Below are 14778 nucleotides of genomic sequence, written 5' to 3' on the forward strand. Positions count from 1 at the left end.
AGAGATTGCCAGCACAGACTTTTCCTTATGACTGACAAGAGGTAAAGTAACTTCCTGTTCAATCGTGAATTGGGTAAACCCACATTCTTTTTCTAATTAATTATTATTTTTTTATTTTTTTGCTTGAGATATATTTTTGAACGCGCAGTCCGATACAGTGAACATCCTTGCTCTTTTTTATACCTAGTTTTACCATCACTTGAAGACAGAGTAATTATTCGTTTTACGTGATGCAATTTTTTTTCAGTTTACGCTTGTCAGGAATGTCAACTGCTTTCAGATCATATATTGTAGTCTCATCTTGCTATTTTGGTGCCAACAATAAGTTAGATCTTTGTCTGTTTGGTCAAGAGCATCCACGTCATGTGTTCATGTTAAATCTTTATCGAACGGCCGAATTTCATATTTGTGAGACTCGACGGAAAGAGGATTAAATGAAAAATGAGTACATCAATGAGCAGTGAAGCTTTCCGAGAATGATCTCCAGTTACTGACGTAAAGCATTCAGAATCCAAGACGAGCAACTTGGCAAGAGGAAGTCTATCAATAATTTCATGGAAGTTTGATAATCAATAGCGTCCGTTTCCTCCTCCTCAGGAACTACGTGGGGAAGGAAAATGGAAGGCTTTATATATGTTTTCATGTATAAGTATCACTTCTTCATATTTGTTCATTTATTTTTCGCATGTACTGTATATTGGTATTTCTTTGTATAAACGGATGTTGCTCTAAGTCTCGTTTTAGACGTTTCAAGGAATAATGTTTATTTTGTACATTTTATTTAAAAAAAGAATTCTACGCGAGCCTTCCTTCCTCTTTGTGGAAAAGGTCTTGATTTCTGGGGAGGAGGAAAGGGTAACAAGGAGGCCGTCCGTCCGTCCGTGAGGAAGAGTCCTCTCCTCTTCCATTCGAGGGAACAGCGGCCAAAGTCATCCAAACAGTAATGACCAGGAGAAGGCAGAGAGAGAAAGTTAAGGGCAAGGTTACTTACTAAATGAATTATCTTTGATTCAGTCCTACCGAGAAGGAAGAGAATCCCAAATACGAAAATAATGTTCCAGACAGTGACGGGTGAGGCCAGCCAGCATAAACCTTCAGTTTTTGAAGTGATGAAAAAAAAGACCTTTACTGAAAGGAACAAAGCTCTTCCGCCATCGATACATAACGCCTCATTTTCTAGAAGAGAAGTAGGCTAGGCAGTGTCAACTATGTCGCTAACTCTCTTCTGTGGACAGATGCCACAAGTTCAATTACATTTTCATTAAGCAGATGTCACTTCATGCCGAATTGCGAGTCTAGACCAAAGGGTGTGTCGTAGGACGTACTGTAGGTGCCTCGTTGTGTCCCTTCACAGGACCCCATTTGCCTTTATTTCTAAGTTTAACTTTCCATTTGTTACCATATCTCTCATCCCACTAGCTGCCCGCCTCTTTTAACTTGGTCCTTCGATCATTTTCACTCTCAGCAAAATCAATCCCGCAGGCGGGTCCAATGGAAGTCTAGAAATGTAAACAATTGGACTGGTTAAAGTACTTCCTAATAAGACTATGGAGTCTCATTCCATACTTCAATTTTTTTTATCTTATTTTCTTCCATGTTATTTCCTATATACAATTCATTCTACACTGGTTTTGTGATAAGTTACTTTTCCTACTGAAGCCCTACTATGGAGGAATTTGGCTAATTATGCTAGCCATGTGAGAAGCGGTAATTGTGTTGCCCTACTTTCAGTAACGATGGCCAAGTCCATTTCGCACGGGGAGTCTGTCATGTGAATTTGCTGTGATTTCCTCAACAGCCGCCAAGTTACCTTGCCGTGTACGAAAATGGAAACCAGTGTGAGGTCGAATGAGTTGACAATCATGCGCAGTGACATACAAAGACTTTTCGATTAAACGCCCTCAAAAGATTTAATTACCGAATGTCTCATATGTGAAAGGAACTGGAAGCAAAAAACCCACCATCGTCCACATATAGCACATACAAAAGTCTTCCAACCCCTTCCTCTCTCTCTCTCTCTCTCTCTCTCTCTCATTCACATATGATATCTATTGTTTTTCATGACTGAAAGATTGAACAGTTATGCAATCTACACTTAAAATGCTCTTATATTGCCTATCATAATTATATTGTTTATTACATTGTTATTCATTTTAAGTTTGTTATAAACGTATATTTTTATCGAAAGTGTCGCCCTGTTTTGAAAGTTTTTCGCAAATGACATTCAAGTATAGTTTCATATTCAGCATTGGGAATCTAGTCAGTCATCTATTAATTCAGACTTTAACTCATAGTGAGTTCTCAAATAATTTGATAACATCATCATCATCATCACCATCTCCTTGAGAGTTACGTGAGTGAAGGCCCTCTGCGCACTTTCGTCAATCATGTATACCGGGTGTTTCGAAATTAGAGCCCCCCCCCCCTCCACAGAACAAATGGAAAGTTATGAAGTTTTCTGCTATAGCCTATCTCCAAGTACATTATTTCAAGTTTCTATTAAGCTATTTTTCATTTTACATTTCTTGTATTTTCAGACTGAGTGACGGAGTCAGATACAGCCATGGCTAACGACTCGGAGGAAATCAGATGGATTGACCGAATCGGGGCTATAACCTTCAGAGAGGCCAGGGATGCTGTCGCATCCTTCATTTCACGTTCCTGGATAGCTAAATACATTAAAAGAGATGAATCCTTTGTTAAAAGAAACTGGAACAAAAATCCATATGACTGTCATCGCCAAAAGAGTGAGAATCTTGGAAGGCCTGAAGTCCTTTCTCAGAAGTCAAAAGACATCATAGTTGAGTCAGTGGGTAGAGCAAGAAGGTCTTTACGTAAATTGACGCTTGAACTAGAAACAAAAAGGGGAGAGAAGAGAAGTATATCGTGAGTTGAAAAAATCTGGTATCAAGCCATTTCATGTTATCAGCAAGCCCAACATCACTCAGCAACAGAGAGAAGACCGTGCATGGCTTTGTGGTTCATTTCTTAAAGATTGGGATGAAGCTGACTTTCTCCATGTTGCCGCATCAGATGAATTCTTCATTTACACAGTCAGGAAGCCAAATCATAAAAATGACATCATTTGGGCTGCAAAGTTGGATGATACCAGCAATGACGTGCGCTATCGCCCAGTTGTGAAATTTCCTGAATGTTTGGGAATTTTTCTCTGTTTCACAGCCAAATGGTTAATGTGGATCATCAAAGAAAAAGGACAGTCATGGAATGGCGAATACTTCAGAAAAACTGTGCTTACTGGTGGAGTATTTCCTTTCCTCAAAGATCCTGAAAATGTGTTATCTGTTGAAGAAGTCACATTTTTGCATGATAACGCACCATGTTTCAAGGCTTTTCAGACACAGGAGCTGCTTTGAAACATTGGTATCGATTTCTTCTCGTCAAGTGAATTTTCAGGTAGCTAGCTCCCCTGATCTTAATGTGTGAAAACATTGGTAGTATCTTAAAGAATCGTGCTGAAGTGTGCACAGTGAACTATGATGGTATACCAAGCCTCGACGACCTGCGAAGAGAGGTGACCGAAGTGCTCAGGGAAATGGAGTTTGAGTCTCAGCTTTTTTGCGATTTTCTGAAATTATACCCCTCAAGAATGCAGGCTGTGGTACAGGCAGATGGAGGCCACACAAAATATTAAATACTCAGAGAGAAACTTAAATAAATACCTGTTCTGAATTACTTTTGTTTTTGTCCATATCAATTTTAGTTTATGCTGTAGAAGGGGGCCCTCTAATTTCGAAACACCCTGTATATATTATTTCCTGTGTTCTGCCTTCCAAAAATCTCCACTCATCTCCAGTCTCCCTCATATTTACTCGATTATGTTTTCCAGTTCATCCTTGATGAATCGTTCTCTTTCCTCACCTGCTAGACAATTCTGGAAGCGGGAACGGAAATCGGGAAAGTTTTTATTAAGCACTTAATCCACGTACTTGCTTCTGTTCGTTTACATGCAGAAAAAACTAGAAAGAGTACGGAAGCAAGAAGGGTGGGGTTTAGTCCTTTAACCTCCCTGAGGATGAGAGGCATCCCTCCTGAACGGTCAAGTTAATATCGTCTCGATGTTTTAAAACATCTCCATATCTAAATAATTGCAGACTGAACGGAATCACAGAAAACCACATCACATTTTGCCGTTGACGATGCTTTTTCTGCCGCGTTCACTCACAGTGGACTCTACTGTAGATACAAAGAAGGTAGATAATCATTGTTATAATATATAGCCTATATCATTACCGAAAAGGGAGCTCGACACTCCGGAACAGCACGAGAGCGGGACAGCCGGCGTTCTGGAACCGTCGTCTTCACCAATCGTGGACTTGGACAATGTCCCTCATGAACACGCTTGTCCCGACCCGAAGAGACAAGTGAATGGGAGGTCATCACAAGATCTACACCAGCTGAAACTTTCTTTTCTTGGTCACAGAGCTCTCAATGAAGGAGAACAGCTAATTTGATTAAGATTTGCACAAGCATGACTCGTGCAATACTAGTTTTTCCGACTATTGTGGTAACCAAGTATGAACTGGGTTATTATAAGATAGTGAGATAAATAGATTGATAGATAGAGGAGACAATAAAAGTAAGTATTATCATTTAGCGCTCTAACTATTTCAACTGGAAGAGGTCTTACTGGATCATTATTGTGATGTCAAATAAAGAAATTCTATTTCAAAGCCATTTATAAATCATCTGAGCCTGACGTCACGGTATTCTGGAGATTCTTTTATCCAGCGAGCTAGAAGAATATTTAGTATCGGATTGCTCTAACGTATTGGACGTCGTCTACGAGCTACTAAATTGACATTTAGGTTGATTCTATTCGCTGGACACAAAAACGACGAAATTTCTTCAACAAAACCTTCACTGCGAGTATTAATTACCTCATTTCTTATTCATGTCAGCTATGTCTTTCTTTATAGCGCCCGTTCTACGGACCAAATGAAACAGTGGGCATCAACTGAAATATATTTAGTTACGTCATTTCATAAATGAGTTGCTGGGCGCTTGTACGTGAACATGTATGGTATGTACAGACAGACACACACACCATTTGTGTGTGTGTGTGTATATATATATATATATATATATATATATATATATATATATATATATATATATATATATATATATATATATATATATATAATTACAAACATTAGTCTACAAATGTCGTTTAATATCCAATTTGCTCTACCTCGGAAACAATACTGAAATGGAATGACAATTGATGAGTGGTTCGTGAGCTGAGAGATTCGATCCCTGACAGCGACAACTTCCGCCTTCGGTGACGAGTAATTACCATTCAGCTGTCAGGAGGGTATAAATAAGATGATACCAAATCGGCCATACATATCGTGGCTGAATGCAGGTACAGTATTTGCACTTAGCGTCACCTTCAACCCACCACCACCATGACAGCCGACGGGTACACTCACTTTACGAAATGTATCATTTGGATCGTATTTCTTTTTTATATTCCATATATTAATTACCTTGTTTAGAAAATTAGAATCAATTATAACAAGTAAAAAATAAAACTTCAAGAAAATTCCTTGTTTTATGCAGATGTTTAAGCATTTTGTCCGAATCATTATGCAATATTTCGTTATTCTTAGATAGTACCAGTCCTACCCGGGACGTCCTCAGAATATCATCAGTAAAAAGGGCTTTTTGTTAAGAGAATGTTATTTTATGCAAAGAGAACATAAGTGGGTAGAGTTTGGCGCATCTGATGTTATCAGATTACCATCTCTTTAAAGATATTTCTGTGAAAAGAATGTTATTTTAAGCTAGCACATAAGATATGATAATCAAAAATATTATATAAATTAAAACTTCCATACTTAACTAAATACAGTTCGCTTGACTGAAGAGTAATAAAGTGTGTTGAAATATGAGGTTAGGTTGGCACTCACTCTGCAATGCCAAATGTTAAGTAGACTTGTTTGGATGCACGGTAACTTAAGGTCTTACATACTGCTAATTTGCTTTTTGATGTCATAACAAACGTCGAATTGAAACAGAATGTTTTTACAAATATGAAGGAGAATTCAGATATATCGAATAAGGCAATTGGGAATTTTGGTTTTACAGATGAACGGTTTAATGAAAAAGATCTATAACAAACGAAAGAATGATCTTCTTTGTCTTCATCATCGCCCATTTCTATATATATGGGGTCGCTGTTTCCTGTCAGTCTTCTCCATCTTCTCTGTCCAATGCATCCTGCCCTCTTAAACTTTCTCCCACATATTTGTTATTTCATCCTGCTATCTGAACTTTGGCATTCCTCTTCTTCTTCTCTCAACCTCCGAGCTCATAACCCCCCTTTGGCACAAGTGTTCTTTCCTGGGCCTTCTCCGTCGCTTCCCCTACCTTTAATGAATTCTTTTGCGGTCCTGTCTCTTCTTGTGACTCCACAATTCCATCTCAACATCGCCATCTCTGCCACATCCATTTTCCGATCTTGAGCCTTCTTCATCGGCCACGTCTCGGCTCTGCAAGCCATTGCTGGTCTGACTACACTTTTATAAAACTTTCCTTGCTCAAGGGCAGCCCATAACTGAATGACTAAGAAATTATGTCTGTCACCATGGCACATACACTGTGCATTGAACTGTAGTGTCTCTGTGCGCTGCACCGCCTGAATTCTGTCATATGCCTTTTGTCTGAAACATTAAGAGAACTTGTAAAGTCCCCGCTAACGGTTTCTCTGTGATGAACATCCCGTTTTCTGCGGTGCCTTCACGTGCGACCTAGGGTCGGACGAACACAATCTTATTATCATTATTGTGAATTGTATATTTATTATCTGTTCATTTGACCGTGTACCACGTATATGTGACAGAGTATTTTTATGTCCAACCAGTCCTTGTTAATCATTATGTTTTCTGTATGTACCTGTCCTGTTTAGTGTAGAGAAATAGTTTGACCTCAGGTCACCTGTAAATTTTTGTACCCGCGGTCTCTGTGTATATACAGACGTCCACTGTGTATATGCACTCGCCGCTTTATAAGCGAGTCGCTTCATCAATAAACCAGAAGTACTTGTCTTCCTGCTCATTATTTCGCACCTCTCTCACAAACTGACACAATATTTTATCGAGTGAATGCACACTTCAAACCCAGAGGTGACAAACCACTTGTCAGTTATAATTCCCCTTCAGTATCACTTCCGAGATAGAGCGGAGTGGGTATGAAACGACATTTGTAGCATAAGGTTTGCAAAAGTATATATATATATATATATATATATATATATATATATATATATATATATATATATATATATATATATATATATATATATTAGCTGACCAATCCAGTTCTGCCCAGGAAAACTCTGAATGACAACCGATAAACTCTCTCTCTCTCTCTCTCTCTCTCCCTAACACCCCATCTACTCTCTCTCTCACTTCCTCTCCTTCTCACTCTCCCTCTCTCACTCTCCCTATCCTGTTAAAATAGTTACTTCAGTTGCATTGTCCAACATTTTTGACATTTTATATCTCACCCCTTCTCATCCCGCCCCCTTTCCTATCGGGGCTGAACTTGGACTTAAAGAGTATCGGAGTGTTACTATCCATCTCAGTGTCCTCGAAAACTAAGGATTAGACAACAATATCTGTTGATTTCGGTCTTTTTACATGTCACCCCCTTCCTGCCCCCAAACCTGTTGGTGCCCTGTCTTTCCCCAACACTATTCTTTTCAAGAAATTGGTTGAAAATGCTCAGTGCGTATCAGAGTTATGCTGGCACATACACACACACACATCCATTTATATATATATAAATATATGAGTGTGTGTGTATGTATATATGTACTCAGAATAGTTGAGACTTTTTAGGCATGGTGGGAAACTTCTCTAGAAGAAGGCGTTAGTAAGCAAGCAAGTTGGTACAAGAACAAATACAGCTGGCCGGCCGCAGGGCACGGTAGAGAGAAACTGCCAATTTATTAACACTAAGACAAATGTTGAAATCATTGTGAGTGGCAGTAGACCAGAACAGAGAGAACAGATGGTGAAGGATATCGAGTCGACAGATGGTGCTGAATGTACCCAGGAGGAGAGGGGTGGGGAGAGGGGTGGGAAGGATTAGAAAAACAACTGGAAACACCTTATTGAGAAGAAGTGGAAGCATGTTGTCGTTGCTTTGACATAATAGTGATTTCTTTAACTCTATGAATGGAACACTGGGTTTTTCCTATGTAATTACCTAATTATGTAATTACATAGCCAATTACATATTGTTTGTTAATCTGCATTTTAACTTCACTTTCGGTGAAGTTAAAATGCAGATAAACAAACACGAGCATTTTAGCCAATTTTGATGCGTAACATCCACTACACGCAACCGTACAAGTTACGCCAAAGTTACAGCCACTAATACAGAAAATTGCCAGGCTAATGCAAATAACATCGAAAATAATATAAGTAGAATACAAGAAGAGACAAGAATCACGATAATAACAAATTTAGCAATAAAACTGCGCCAAGAAGGATTCTACCCCTCAGTAATAAACAGCATATTAGCAGATAACAATTTACATACAATACTCTTCTCTAAGGAAACAATAAACATGATAGCAAGCATCATGGAAAGGAATAAAAGACAAGAAAACCATACAAGCAAAGCAGAAGATTTACCAGCAACTCAGGATATACAACTGCACACAATATGAAGAAAACACAGCAGAGCGCTCAGAAGACGACTCATCAGATGAAGACTTTATACTCGGAATTGAGCCCAGTTCGGACTCAAACACACCAATCCATCCCTCAGGACGCATAAGTTATTTGCAAGAAACGCAGCATCAATTAACAAAAGAAATACAAGCCTCACTACCAAGCTTCTCAGGTTTCTCCAACTCTCCCATCTTACAAAATCCACAGGGATCAACTTCAGCATCAAAAAGCACTACGCCAGTAGCCAATAACACGGAAAAGTGAAAGAAAAAGAACACAATTACCAGACCACCGTAACTCGAATGGACTCAACTCTACGAAGAATTAAAATAATTCAGCACAACCTGAAATCCTGGAAAACAAAGAAATTTGAATTATACAATATAGCCTATATATATAGAGAAGAAGACCCTGACATAATATTAATCAATGAGCATGGTATGAAACAAAATGAAACTCTGAAAATGTTTGGATATAATACATATACGCAAAACTTTGCTGATGAACCCTTTGCAGGAATTGCAATTGCAATCAAGAGTAATACTAGATATAAGATTATAGACGATTTCCAAGACGACTTTTTAGCAGTCCAAATTCAAACTAACAAAGGACCAATAGTGATCGCTACAGCTTACAAGCCGCCAAGAAGACATTATTTATTTCCCACTTCCGGATGTCATGAAGCTAATGAACAGGAGAGAACCAACCTACCTCATTGCGGATCTAAATGCCAGACACCAACTATTTGGATATAGGCAATCTAATTACACAGGACAAGAAATAGTCAGATTAATAAATAAAAAGTATATCATACACTTAGGACCTGATTTCAATACCTTTGTAGCAAATAACAGAAAAGGAGAGCCAGATATAATATTGGGAAATAACAAAATTCACCTCAATATTGCCGTTACAAGAGGACCAGCAACCTCCTCTGATCATATACCAATGGTAATTACATTGTCAACCAATCCAATAATGATTCCATCCTTAGAAATACCAAATATAAAAAGAGCAAGTTGGGAAAGCTTCAAAAATGAAATAGAAGGAAAAATGAGTAGACAACCAACAATAAATTCAAATTCAAATGAAATAGAAATAACAAAAGAAATAGTAGATGGTGAGCTTGAAGAATGGTACAGGAATATAGAGGAAGTAATAAAAATCATAAACCCATAACTAAATACACCACACTTCCACATCCTATTAGTAGTGATAAGTTGAAATTGATACAATGGCACTACAACAACATCCAAAACACAGTGCTTAATGAGAAGATATGTGTCATTACAAGAACAGTTAGTACAAGAAAACTCAATATTATATCATCAAAATTGGGAAGACCTAATAAAAAAAACACAAAAATACAGTACAATAACCCAAAACAATTTTGGAACTCCGTTGCAAGATTGATGGGAAGCAAAATTAATACTTCGCCATACATAAAGCATGGGAATGAGAAAATAAATGATGACAAAGAGAAGGAAGAACTGCACAAGGCCTACTGGCAGGAAATATTCCAGATAACGGAGGAGGATAACCAAAATTTCGACAACCAACATGAGACAATAGTCAATTAATTCATTGAACAACATAGAAGCAGAACAAATCCGCATCATGCAGCTGATATTAGCAGACTCAATGAAGACTGCCCATTAACAAGGAAAATAGAGTTATAGGAAATCAAAATAATAATTAAAAATTTTAAACACAAAGCACCAGGAAAGAGTGGAATTAACAAGATCATAATTCAAAATTTACCAGACATTGCATTCGAAAAATTAAGAGAAATATACAACTGGGCTCTCTCAATGGGATATTTTCCAATTATATTCAAGAATGCAATAATGATTTTGATACCCAAACCAGGAAAAGATACTAGTCAGGTAGAGAATTATAGACCAATATCACTACTGGAAATACCTGGAAAAATATTTGAAAAAATAATTAACAACAGATTAGTGTTGTTCCTAGAAGGTAATCAGGTACACAATAATAATCAATATGGATTTAGAAAAGGAAGAGGGACCCAGATTGCAATAGCAACAATATATGAGAGTATTGCACTATCACAAAGAAGAAGGTACCTATGTAACCTAGTATGTAGAGATATAACCAAGGCATTTGACAAAGTATGGATACAAGGACTTTTCAATACAAAATATTACATCTCAACCTTCCAGACATTTTTGAGAAAATACTATGCAACTTCATCAAAGATCGAACAGCAGCAATCAAGTCACAAAATTACATAGGGAATCCATTCCCGTTACTAAGTGGAGTCCCACAAGGATCTGTACTCAGTCCAACACTATTCATATTATATACATCAGAGATGACTTCACCACCAGAGTACTGTACTGATGTCTGCTTTGCAGATGATATAACTCAAATAGTTATACACCCAGAAAAACGCACTCGAAGAAGGGATCAAACTTTGAAAAGACAACTAGCACAAAAAAACAATGAACCAAATTTAAAGAATAAATCAATTTGAAAAGAAGTGGAAGATAAAGACAAATAAATCTAAATTCCAACTAGTATCAGTGTCTGCTTACAAACCTGCACAAATAATGGTAGACCAACAACCGATGAATTTTTCTAAAAGCACAAGAACACTAGGAATGCAATTCGGACAAAGAGGAATATCAAGACACGTGAGAGAAAGACTAAGAATAGCAAGAACACAAAATACAAAGCTAAAACGGTTTAGGAATATGAATACAAATATCAAAATCCATTTCTACAAAAGCCTAATCAGACCAATAATGGAATATCCACCAATACCCACGTGTTTAACATCGACTTCCAATATACGTGCAGTACAAAAATTCCAAAATAAGATACTAAGGTCCGCAGTGAGAAACAATCAAGAAGATGACGATCTGAATAGAGAACAAATACACAAAAAATACAAAGTAGAACCAATTAATCAACGATTATACAGACTGGCAACCAACATATGGAGCAAACTAGATCAATACAACAGTGAATGAACAGAAGAATCCGTAGCAGAAGAGAGAAACCACCCAAACAACACAGACCACAGATGGTGGAGAAGAGTATCTTCATATCTTCATCGTGATGAACCTCAACCATTATATTATTAAGCAATGCCTTGTGAAAAAGTAATATTTAGAATTTACTATGTAGGTATCATGCAAAATCATTATAATAATTAACATCAAGGTTAAAATGAGGAAATTGGAACATATCTTTTATTTTATTTTGTTTTAAATATGATTATACTAATAAGAAATAAAATTCAAAATATGCAATATGTACAATTCACCACGTTATTATAATATAAAATTATTATTGTATTATGTTAATATTAGAAAAAATGTACCCTTACCTAAATAAAATTGTGGATAAACCACACTTGACATTACTCTTACTAATATTTCACTTTCTAAACTATTCCCTACCACTCTTCTTTCACCCATCTTACCTATCAGCTAAAAAAAAAAAATGCGTAACCCATGATTATAATTTAGCTCTAATTCATGCGGGCGTCCATTACCAAGGCAGAGGTTTTTCATTTCAAGAGCGAAAAGCGGAGACAAAAGAAAAATTATGAAAAAGATTAAACCAAGAAAGAGGTAAAGATAAGAGACAGTAATCAGCTGCCACAGCTTCGGATATTATCATCTTGCATTTCAAGACAGTTTCTGTGCTAACACGTATCATGCGCATATTGGTGCCACCGTCAACCGTAGGTTAAGATATGTCACTTGATTAAGTAAAAAGTGAGTCATTTCTGGAACTCTGTGAATGATGGAGATGCACGTTTTCCTTCTTTCGCTAATCAAGTCTACAACAAAGAAATATTTAAGAAAAAATGTACAAGTGGCGCAAGAGTATCCATACTTATTCAGCTGAGTGACACTTATTTAAATTGAAAGAACAAGTGAGACCTTTACCTTCTCGGCATATTAACCGGGATTCCAAGGCCACCGATGTTGCCATCGTCACTGCAGACTCTGAGGCCCATCCCCATGATGCTGCTACCTACTCCTCTGCTCCCACCAGCTAACAAGGGAGCATTTTCGTCCACTTCGTCATCCTCCCCGTCAGGACCGTCGACGAGTATCACGTCCCTGGCGACGTCGATGAGGGGCACCGCCTCTGCGTTCCTTCCACCAAGGTCATCATCGTTCAAGTCGTCTTGGCTCGATATCTGGATAGAGGGTGCAATTGCGTCCTCCGGCTGCTCCCACAGAGTCATGTCTATGGCGATGGCGGCATCTAGTCGAAAAGAAAAATGTGCTGTGATTCATCAACTGAACAGACAAAATTCTAGAATGACCAAAGTTACAGTTCACAAATAAGTGAAAGATCGGTCTGCGGCTTTATCTTTGTTTTTTATATGGTTTCCTTTTAATGCTTTAGTTAGTGCTCCTGCGGTACTTTCTATATTTAAAATTATTTAGCTTACACTTCTCACTAACTGTCGATTGCTACATGCGCCATTTTTTATATAATCTTGGTTTGGCTAGATTATTTGCAAGTCCAACTGAAGTTACGTAACCTTCGTGCAAGCACTCAAGCATTTTCTGGAGCTTGGGGTCTCTCTGTCTCAAGGGTTCATCAGGCCACCCTGATGGTCCTCAGTTCAGTTGCTTTCCTTGCATTTCTTTGAAAAGTTCTGGAACTCTCTCACTTCCTTAATCTTCCATGATTTCTGTAATTTTCCATTTTTTAAGATGCGGATCCATTTTTTCTTTTGAGGGTAAACTTCAGATATTTATCATTTTTCTTTATTCTTTTTTTTTTTTTCTGCAGGCTTAGGATAATTAAGAGCAAGAGGTTCCTCTTTCCATCAGCCTACTTACAATGGAAGACTGAACTTACTTTGGTTAGGTATTGTTTTTAGTTCTCATAACACTGTGTAGGAGTGGGAAACTACTAAGAAACCGATCACAATACCATTTCTAATGGCTTGATGCTTATGTTTGTTCCTCAAGATGTTCCATTTCATGTCTATAAATGAATGGACAGAGAAAATCCTCAACTTTCACAGTATACCTTTTAGTGTCTAGAGTAAGAATAGCAATTTATTGTATATTAAAAAACTATCCCAGTTCAGTGGAATGCATCAGCCCTTGCTTTAAGTGCATTTGGTCTCGTAGACTAAGATTTATCGCAGAAGTGAAGTGATGACCTTTTAAATTTGAACGAATATTGAGTCACGGAAAATAGTTGTTAAGAGAATTTTTGAAATCCTAAATACATCATTACCACAACAGAAATAGAAAACTGAGACTGGGTTTTCTGGTCCGAAGTGTAGATAATATTTCAGTTGCCCTGGCGTGTAATGAAATTCACAATGAAAACATTATCACCGTTTCATTTACAGACTGTTCCAGTATCATTAGCAGTTCAACGAGGTTAGAAGTACTACCTGGAAGTTGGCGCTGTCATTGCAGTATTGCCGGGAAATCTATTTTATTTTATTTAGTCATATTGAAAAGCTCGAGTTGCCTCACCACTTTTCCGTTTCCGGCCGTGACGTCTACCTGAATCATATATATATATATATATATATATATATATATATATATATATATATATATATATATATATATATATATGTATGTGTGTGTGTATATGTATATGTGTGTGTGTGTGTGTGTGTTATCAGGTTTTCTGATAACTATTATGCCCACACAGCGCCCCCATACGAGGACAGAACTTACCTCGGGAACGGTTGGCAACATTTGTAGCTGATGACCGAAGATTCCTCCAACAGCCGTCTATCTCTCTATCTCTCTCAACTTTATGAAAATCTAACCTAAGTGTGTGCGAATTAAACCCCAGAATACAAAAATAATAGACATTTATTATGCAAATCTAAATAAAATAAAATAAAAAATCATGCATGTTAGGTAATTAATCCCCATTACGTTACATCGCAAAGCAAAATCAAACTGTTGCAAGAAATCATATGTAGGAACTAAACGCCGCTTCCCACATAACAAACCTAAAACCCACGACACAAATTCTGTCTGTGATCTGTACAAAAAACGCATAGTCACTTCGGCCCCCGGTTCCATTCCCACAAGGGGCTATA

At 37.5% G+C, this 14778-nt stretch overlaps 1 protein-coding gene across 10 annotated transcripts in view; it reads right to left on the reverse strand.

The window, feature by feature from the left end:
• The window catches only part of LOC136856556 (uncharacterized), a 430695-nt gene that overhangs the window by 180342 nt on the left and 235575 nt on the right, over positions 1 to 14778 (reverse strand). For all 10 annotated transcript variants that reach the window (XM_067134396.1, XM_067134403.1, XM_067134398.1 and 7 more), the window contains one exon: positions 12629 to 12953. In XM_067134396.1, coding sequence (XP_066990497.1) covers positions 12629 to 12953 — 325 coding nt within the window. The remainder of the gene's footprint in view (positions 1 to 12628; positions 12954 to 14778) is intronic.

This window comes from Macrobrachium rosenbergii, chromosome 36, assembly GCF_040412425.1.
Source record: "Macrobrachium rosenbergii isolate ZJJX-2024 chromosome 36, ASM4041242v1, whole genome shotgun sequence".
NCBI lineage: Eukaryota > Metazoa > Arthropoda > Malacostraca > Decapoda > Palaemonidae > Macrobrachium > Macrobrachium rosenbergii.